General features: G+C 43.8%; 1 protein-coding gene across 1 annotated transcript in view; it reads left to right on the top strand.

Moving 5' to 3' along the window:
• The window catches only part of LOC115416570 (interleukin-1 receptor accessory protein-like), an 80199-nt gene that overhangs the window by 5996 nt on the left and 64203 nt on the right, over positions 1-10000 (top strand). Inside the window, exon 2 of the mRNA XM_030130383.1 lies at positions 3013-3098. Coding sequence (XP_029986243.1) covers positions 3013-3098 — 86 coding nt within the window. The remainder of the gene's footprint in view (positions 1-3012; positions 3099-10000) is intronic.

Below are 10000 nucleotides of genomic sequence, written 5' to 3'. Positions count from 1 at the left end.
TAACGGTGATTACCATTAATTATACCTAGGGATACACTGATACCAGTATCGGGTATTGAGTCCAATACTCAGCATGTGTACTTGTATTCGTACTCGTAAAAGTACTCTGATACACCCGCACTGATACCACTTACATCTGCATGAAACCAAGGACTCGTCTACAGTCCAGAGCCTCCAGTCCATGTCTGCGTCGTCCCAGTTCAGTGCACTGGTAGTCAGATTCAGCGGTCCCCTAAAACCCAGTCCAGCAGGTCCAAATGTGGGATTCTTTTCGGCCATCTGCTGTGTCCATGCTGTCTTTTCTGGTCCCTGTAGTCCATCTTTATCTTCTTTAGTCTGTTTAGAAGCTGGTCCAGGTCCGGTCGTAGCCAACTCTTTATTTTTTACACCAGCTTTGTGTGAGACGCTTCGTCCAACTGGTCTTGGACTGTGAAGTCCACAGCGTCAGAAAGCTCTGGATCTCCTCCTCTGTCCACCGGGTCTCCAGACCGAGTACAAGTACAAGTACAAGTACAAGTACAGTACTTGTACTTGGTCTGGAAAAAGTGGTATCAGTGCATCCCTAATTATAACAGTAATTAACATTAATTATAACAGTAATTATAACAGTAATTACCAGTAATTATAGGATTAATTATAACAGCGATTAACATTAATTATAACAGAAATAATAATAGTAATTCTATTTACAGTCACATACTTTTTTGTTCATTATCAGGTTTATATGAATGTTTCAGTGTTTTTATCTTGTATACGTGGGTTTTCATTATATTGCATCCCAAATAATAAAAAGAGCCGTAAATCACAGAATCACAGACTGTACATTTTTATGTTTTTGCAAAAAAACCCAAACAAATACCTTTGACAGATGTAAATCTGGATTATTTTACTCTAAAAATAGCTGCAGCTCTGTTGTTCCTTGAATAATTGTTAACGTATCAGTCTTCAGGAATTTTAAATTAATCAGTGCATGTCATTAATCAGGGTCGGCGGTTCGAATCCTGGCTGCGACTGTCCACATGTCAAACTGTCCTTGGGCAAGACACTGAGGCCTACACTGCTCCCAGTAGGACCAGGCAGCGCCCTGCATGGCAGCAGCGGCCCACTGGTGTATGAGTGTGTGTGTGAAAGCGCTTTTTTCCACTATGAAGGTGGAGAAAATGTGCTGTAGAAGTTCAGTCCATCCATTTACCATGTATTTATTAGATTTGTTTCCTCAGAGAAATGAAAGTGATTGTTTTTTCAGGTCTGTCTGTTTGTGAATGTGTTGATACGCGTTTGTGTTTTGTATTGATCCAGGAAATAGTCTGAGCCGCTGTGGATCAAACCCATCCATGTCAGTCACACATGAATGGATTTTTTTTACTTTTCATGTAAAGTGAAATTGTTGAGAAGTGAAGGTCATTATTATGGGTGTGTGTGTGTGGGGGGGTCACTTCTCCCTCTGTGAAACCACAGTAAAGGAGAAATTACAAAATCCTGTAGCTGGACCCAAAGTCCACATGGTTCCATCTTGTCCCTCCACCATTGATGGCACCCCCCCTCTTTCAGGAAAAGAGGAACTGGGATTTTATTTCAAGACCTTTAGACAACAGCTTTAGGGATGTTACTACATTTCTGGGTCTTTTTCTGATTTACTTGTTTACATCATTGCTGTGGAACGGGGACGTGTCCATGTCCAACATGTCCACTCTGGTTCCACATCAGCAGGACTTTAAATGGTTCTAGTGAACAAACCAAACACTTGAGTTTTGCCAGACTCCATAGAATAACTGTAAAATCAAACAGAAATAAATTCACTAACAGTATCATGGCTGTGCAGAGCAGTGTGTGTGTGTGTGTGTGTGTGTGTGTGTGTGTGTGTGTGTGTGTGTGTGTGTGTGTGTGTGCCTAAAGGCGTCCATACACTGTGTGATTATTTCAATCGTTGCATGTAGCTTCATCTCAAACTGTGCAAATCAATCATAAAGTCAGGCTCACGATTCATGTTCTCACACTGTACGGACCGATGCTGGTATGTGACCTGACTGCTCACACTGTAGGACCATACACCAGAGGACGCACCACACTGTAGGACCATACACCAGAGGACGCACCACACTGTAGGACCATACACCAGAGGACGCACCACACTGTAGGACCATACACCAGAGGACGCACCACACTGTAGGACCATACACCAGAGGATGCACCACACGTTCCACTGTTGGATCCGGAAATACAATGTTAAAATACCAAGGAATCCGAAGTGCATAGACGGTTGTGTATTGGTGTGAGTCACCAAATGGTAGTGTTAAACAAAAACCAACGAGCTGCTTTGGTAATATGTGCCATTATCTGTGAGGAATCAAAACAGAAGAAAAGACGACCACGTGTTTGGTGCAGGAACTGGTTGTCCAGACGTGGACAGTTATGGGCTGTCAGTCCTACAGCAAAGGGAACTAGAGGGAAGATGAAAAAACTAAACTGCACCAGGCCAATAGCCAGCTACTGTTAGCTTAGCATTAGTTTACAGTCGCTGGGTGTTATTGTATTGGTGCATGCACAGTGTGAGAATTTGAGGCCCATGGGCTCGTGGCAGTGCTTTGACAGTGCCATACCCTCACCAGGAGCGAGCAGGATTTCAAACAGCTCCGTTTTCCTTGCAAACACATGATTGCTGGTGGTGAGGTGTTCATGTCTTCTCCTTAGCCCATGTCCACTGCACCACTCACCATTAGAGGCACATCTGGACCCAGCCCAGAAAGAGAAGCAGCAGTGAGAAATGGTCTCTAAAATCACACAGTGTATGGACACTCTAACCCTAACCCTAACCCTGAACTGTGTCATTCAGAACCCCAGTTTTCATTCTAACCCAGACCCACTGTTGTTTCATTCCTATCTGATGGTATTTCTGTTCATACTGACGCTTTATCTTCAGTTTTCATCAGTTTCAACATGTCGGTTTTGACTGCAGATTGTGTAAAATGGCTGTAATAGTTGAGCGTCTGCATCCTCTTTGTGTCTCTGCAGGGCATCCTTCATCTTCTTTCTCCTCTTCCTCTTCATCATTTTGGGGGGAACGACGCCGGCGGTTGGTCAGTCCAGCGACCAATCAGGTGAGCTGTAGCAGTATAGTGTAACCCCATCCAACAGAGAACCTCCTAGTGAGTCCATCAGTGTGAGGGTTAGTGGATGGGTATGTGGTTGTGTTGGGGCGGGGCGGGGGGGGGTTCAGGTCTGCCCCCCCCCCCCCCCCAGTATGAGCCTTTCATCTCTACTGCAACTCTGCAAAAACCCAGGGTTAATGAAGCTCTGAACGCTCTGGTCCCATAGGACAGTAGATGAACGCTCCCACAGCAATGAGGTTCATTTATAATAAGACTGTCTGAGTGTAAAGAGGGGGTGGGTGAATGTACGGGGAGAGGGGGGGGGGGGCGTAGGGAGGTGGATGTATGGATGTAAAAGGAGGATAAAACCAGACTGAAACGCCACAGATGGAAGGACATGACGGTCTGTGGGTGATGAAATATGAAGAAGACATTTATGGACGTTATTATGAAAGTCTGGTGTTTAGTATGAGCCTGTACACTTTAAACAGGTTCAACCCCCCCACCCCCACCCCAGGACTGACCTTCAGCTGTCCTGTCACTGCTTTTATAATCAAGGCCTTTAAGGGGATTCTGTGGCTGCAGGACCAGAACTGTCCACTAGAAAGTTCTATCCCTGAAGATCATTTCCTAAATCTCTGTCCTCAACTGCAGTTGAAAACGCATAAAATAAACCAGTGAAGGATGTGAAAAAGAATCCACTGCATAAAATAAACCAGTGAAGGATGTGAAAAAGAATCCACTGCATAAAATAAACCAGTGAAGGATGTGAAAAAGAATCCACTGCATAAAATAAACCAGTGAAGGATGTGAAAAAGAATCCACTGCATAAAATAAATCAGTGAAGGATGTGAAAAAGAATCCACTGCATAAAATAAACCAGTGAAGGATGTGAAAAAGAATCCACTGCATAAAATAAACCAGTGAAGGATGTGAAAAAGAATCCACTGCATAAAATAAACCAGTGAAGGATGTGAAAAAGAATCCAGTTAAAAACATGATGGGAAACGGGTCCAGGAGCCAGAGTGGAGGAACGATGACCGACCCAAGGTTCAACACGACTGTTCATCCAAACACATCTGCCCATGGGGTAGGAAACCTGCAGGGGGGGCAGGTAGGGGGGGGGGGGGGGAGGGGCAGGTCCATTCACATTGGAGAGGGTTTTAATAGAAAGACTAATACTCTGGGTGCAAAAACCTGACAGGTCATTTACCAGCACACACACACACACACACACACACACACACACACACACACACACTGAACACACACACGCACACACACACACACACACACACACTGAACAGCAGGTGCAGATGTATCCCTTCACCCATGAATGAATTAATTTTATCATTGTTTCTAGTATTCCAGTAGATTCCAGTAGATCCCAGTAGATTCCAGTGAATTGTAGTAGATTCTAGTGGATCCCAGTGGATTCTAGTGGGTTAGGGTGACCAAAGTCCTGTGGTTTTTCCATCATCGTTTGTGATCGAAGCCTAATGAGACTGGTCTTTAAAGAATGCATTAGTCATCACTATTATCACATATTGAACAGTCGTCATCTTCATCCTCTGTCTAATTAACTCATCCATCTATAATGGATGAGGTAATTAGGGTGTGTGTGTGTGTGTGTGTGTGTGTGTGTGTGCGCGCGTGTGCGTGTGTGTGCGCGTGTGTGTGTGTTTCTGCTGCCACTAATTGATTGGTGAAAGACTGAACACGTAAGTTGGTGTTTAAGCAATTTGATTTAATTAACTGATTGTTATTTTTGACAGTGGACTCTGCACTCATTGAACTTATTCATGTCTATTGTAACATCAGGTACTCCAGTACCCACGAACCCGGACTCCAGTACCCATAAACCCAGACTCCAGTACCCACAAACCCAGTACCCACAAACCCAGACTCCAGTACCCACAAACCCAGTACCCACAAACCCAGACTCCAGTACCCACAAACCCAGACTCCAGTACCCATAAACCCGGACTCCAGTACCCACAAACCCAGACTCCAGTACCCACAAACCCGGACTCCAGTACCCACAAACCCAGACTCCAGTACCCACAAACCCAGACTCCAGTACCCATAAACCCAGACTCCAGTACCCACAAACCCAGACTCCAGTACCCACAAACCCAGACTAACATCATATTCACAACAAAACTCGATGTTTTGTTTTTTGTTCCAAATCTGATCAAAAAACAGATTTTTGAAAATCATTTTTAATTTTATTTATTTAATTTTATTATTTTTTTAAATTTTATTTTATTTTATGGTTTATTTGACAGGGACATTGTGCAATCACACAGTTGCACCAGAGTTAGCTAAGAGCTAATTTACATATTTACATATTTACATTTACATTTATGCATTTGGCAGATGCTTTTTTCCAAAGCGACTTACAGGGGAAAATCAAAATAAAAGGATAAAATACAAGAATAGATTAACGACTTAAAGCAGCTGTACAATTAAAAACAGTGTCGTACAGAAGAATAAAAAAGCAAAATGATGGACTAAAATATAGAATAGAGTAAGAAGACACAAAAGCAGCTGTACAATTAAAACAGTGAAATTAAAAATACCAATTAAAACAACAGAATCGACATAATAATACATTTAAACTGGAATGTTTGAAAGTGCTTGGGCAGGAGGTGCTCTCTGAGGAGCTGGGTCTGCAGGAGGAGGGACTCCTGTTGTGGTCGTGCTGAGTAGAGCCATGAACAGAACCTGGACTGTCTGGTGTAAGGCACATGCAGTCCCAGGACAGGTGAACAGACCACAGGTAAACAGACCGCAGGTAAACAGAACACAGGTAAACAGACCGCAGATAAACAGACCACAGGTAAACAGACCACAGGTAAACAGAACACAGGTAAACAGACCGCAGATAAACAGACCACAGGTAAACAGACCACAGGTAAACAGAACGCAGGTAAACAGACCGCAGGTAAACAGACCACAGGTAAACAGACCACAGGTAAACAGACCGCAGGTAAACAGACCGCAGGTAAACAGACCGCAGATAAACAGAACACAGGTAAACAGACAACAGGTAAACAGACCGCAGGTAAACAGACCACAGGTAAACAGACCGCAGGTAAAAAGACCACAGATAAACAGACAACAGGTAAACAGACAACAGGTAAACAGACCGCAGGTGAACAGACCGCAGGTAAACAGACAACAGGTAAACAGACAACAGGTAAACAGACCACAGGTAAACAGACAACAGGTAAACAGACCGCAGGTAAACAGACAACAGATAAACAGACCACAGGTAAACAGAACACAGGTAAACAGACAACAGGTAAACAGACCACAGGTAAACAGACTGCAGGTAAACAGACCGCAGGTAAACAGAACACAGGTAAACAGAACACAGGTAAACAGACAACAGGTAAACAGACCACAGGTAAACAGACCTCAGATAAACAGAACACAGGTAAACAGACCGCAGATAAACAGACCGCAGGTAAACAGACAACAGGTAAACAGAACACAGGTAAACAGACAACAGATAAACAGACCGCAGGTAAACAGAACACAGGTAAACAGACAACAGGTAAACAGACCACAGGTAAACAGACCTCAGATAAACAGAACACAGGTAAACAGACCGCAGATAAACAGACCGCAGGTAAACAGACAACAGGTAAACAGACCACAGGTAAACAGACAACAGGTAAACAGACCGCAGATAAACAGACAACAGGTAAACAGACCACAGGTAAACAGACCGCAGGTAAACAGACAACAGATAAACAGACCGCAGGTAAACAGAACACAGGTAAACAGACAACAGGTAAACAGACCACAGGTAAACAGACAACAGGTAAACAGACCTCAGGTAAACAGACCACAGGTAAACAGACCACAGGTAAACAGACCTCAGGTAAACAGACCGCAGGTAAACAGACCTCAGGTAAACAGACCGCAGGTAAACAGACCGCAGGTAAACAGACCGCAGGTAAACAGACAACAGGTAATACAACGAATCTGTCTGTTATTAGAAATAATTATATATCTGTGTGTGTGTCTCTGTGTTGTGTGTCTGTGTGTGTGTGTGTGTGTGTGTGTGTGTGTCTGTCTGTCTGTCTGTGTGTGTGTGTGTGTGTGTGTGTGTGTGGTGTGTGTGTCTGTGTTACTTCCCTGTTTTGTTGTGATGAAATAGAACATGTTGTCATGGACTAACGTGTGTTGTTCAGTTGATGCAACAGAGGAACAGACGTCACTCCAGACGGTTCATACAGATCTGTGTCCTTCAGGTCCTTCTGTTACTGCCTGGTCCTTCAGGTCCATTGTTACTGCCTGGTCCTTCAGGTCCATTTGTTACTGCCTGGTCCTTCAGGTCCTTTAGGTCCTTCAAGTCCATCTGTTACTGCCTGGTCCTCCAGGTCCATCTGTTACTACCTGGTCCTTCAGGTCCTTCTGTTACTGCCTGGTCCTTCAGGTCCTTCAGGTCCATCTGTTACTGCCTGGTCCTTCAGGTCCTTCTGTTACTCCCTGGTCCTTCAGGTCCATCTGTTACTGCCTGGTCCTTCAGGTCCTTCTGTTACTGCCTGGTCCTTCAGGTCCATCTGTTACTGCCTGGTCCTTCAGGTCCTTCTGTTACTGCCTGGTCCTTCAGGTCCTTCAGGTCCATCTGTTACTGCCTGGTCCTTCAGGTCCATTTGTTACTCCCTGGTCCTTCAGGTCCATCTGTTACTGCCTGGTTCTTCAGGTCCATCTGTTACTGCCTGGTCCTTCAGGTCCATTTGTTACTCCCTGGTCCTTCAGGTCCATCTGTTACTGCCTGGTCCTTCAGGTCCATTTGTTACTGCCTGGTCCTTCACGTCCATCAGGTCCATCTGTTACTGCCTGGTCCTTCAGGTCCTTCTGTTACTGCCTGGTCCTTCAGGTCCTTCAGGTCCATCTGTTACTGCCTGGTCCTTCAGGTCCATCTGTTACTGCCTGATCCTTCAGGTCCATTTGTTACTGCCTGGTCCTTCAGGTCCTTCAGGTCCATCTGTTACTGCCTGGTCCTTCAGGTCCATTTCTTACTCCCTGGTCCTTCAGGTCCATCTGTTACCGCCTGGTCCTTCAGGTCCATTTGTTACTGCCTGGTCCTTCAGGTCCTTCTGTTACTGCCTGGTCCTTCAGGTCCTTCAGGTCCATTTGTTACTGCCTGGTCTTTCAGGTCCATTTGTTACTCCCTGGTCCTTCAGGTCCATCTGTTACTGCCTGGTCCTTCAGGTACATCTGTTACTGCCTGGTCCTTCAGGTCCATTTCTTACTCCCTGGTCCTTCAGGTCCATCTGTTACTGCCTGGTCCTTCAGGTCCATTTGTTACTGCCTGGTCCTTCAGGTCCATTTGTTACTGCCTGGTCCTTCAGGTCCATTTGTTACTGCCTGGTCCTTCAGGTCCTTCTGTTACTGCCTGGTCCTTCAGGTCCTTCTGTTACTGCCTGGTCCTTCAGGTCCTTCAGTTACTGCCTGCTCCTTCAAACTGGATTTCATGCATATCCTCATCCAAACTAAACTGTGGGGATCTTGGTTCAGATGTCAGAACTATGGGAACTTCAGTTTCCTACTGAAATATATGGTAGTTCTGACCCAGATCAGGTCTTTGGTCGCCCATGGTGCTGACCTGGATCCGAACCATTTGCTGTTTCAGGGTTTTAATGTCAGCCTGCAGTCCTTTAATGCAGTGCTGTAGTACTGGATGTCTTGAGACCGTTTCTGCTGTCTCGGTCTCATCTCGGTCTTGACCCTTCAAGGACTCGGTCTTGACTCGGTCTTGGACCACAGTAGAAGGACTCATAATTTAAGATGGAGTCCTCGAGACCAACAGATTTCCATTCCATTTCAGCTGCTGGTGTAGTCCAGGGTATACCTCCTAATGTCGCAGTCAGCGGTGCGTATACCTGCTTCTAAATCTCCCTGATGCGCACCATTCAGTGACTGTTCAGCTCATATTCAAACAGAGAGAAGCAGTACGGAAGCAAAAACATGTAGATCTGGACATCACCATAAAGTATCCAAGGACCTGGTTGCAGATCCATGGTTCTGCCTCTTCTGCGAGTTCTGGACAGTGCAGGGTGAAATCTGCATAAAGTACAACACTGTTTTAATTGTACAGCTGTTTTATGTTTTTAGTTTTTTCTTGTATTTTTCTTGTATTTTTCTCCTGTAAGTTGCTTTGGAAAAAACCGCCTGCCAAACACATAAATGTAAATGTAAATGTAAATCAGTCTAAATATACTGTAGTATGAGCAAAGGTTACAAACGCAGTACTGGGCTGACAGAGTGCATCACTGTTGATATGTTGCATATATTCTTGTTCATTGTTAACTAAATATTATTGATTTGTAATATATGTCGTAGTAGTTTTATTTCGAGCACAGAATCACCAGATAAAGAATCATACAACATGGTCAAAATAAATAAATAAATAAAATTTTTCTGTGCTAGAAAAGGAGTGGGCAGAAGTATAACATATTGACTCCACCCCCTTTTTACAAACTAATAATCAAACTAGACCTGCTTCCTTTGCTTTGTTAACTCACATTTTCCTTTGTATATTTTTACAATAACACAAAACATCCATACAAACCGTTCATAAACACTTTTTTAGTCACTTCACACACAATCAGATTTGCGTAGTCAACCGTTTTTAATATAAACGATAATATTTATATGCACTTTAAATATTTACCCAAAATACAATGATCAATAAATGTGATAATATCTTCTTATCATTATAACCAATTAACTACAATAATATCTTATTTTATGCACACTTCTATAATGTATATGTATATATTTATGTATTTATTTATTTATTTATTTATTTATTTTTGGACGACATGGTGGTGCAGTGGTTAGCACTGGTGCCTCACAGCAAGAAGGTTCTGGGTTCGATTCCAACACCA

The sequence above is a fragment of the Sphaeramia orbicularis genome, unplaced genomic scaffold (assembly GCF_902148855.1).
Source record: "Sphaeramia orbicularis unplaced genomic scaffold, fSphaOr1.1, whole genome shotgun sequence".
NCBI classification, from domain to species: Eukaryota; Metazoa; Chordata; class Actinopteri; order Kurtiformes; family Apogonidae; genus Sphaeramia; species Sphaeramia orbicularis.
The sequence above is the reverse complement of the archived record's forward strand: the minus strand, read 5'-3'. Positions and strand labels throughout refer to the sequence as shown.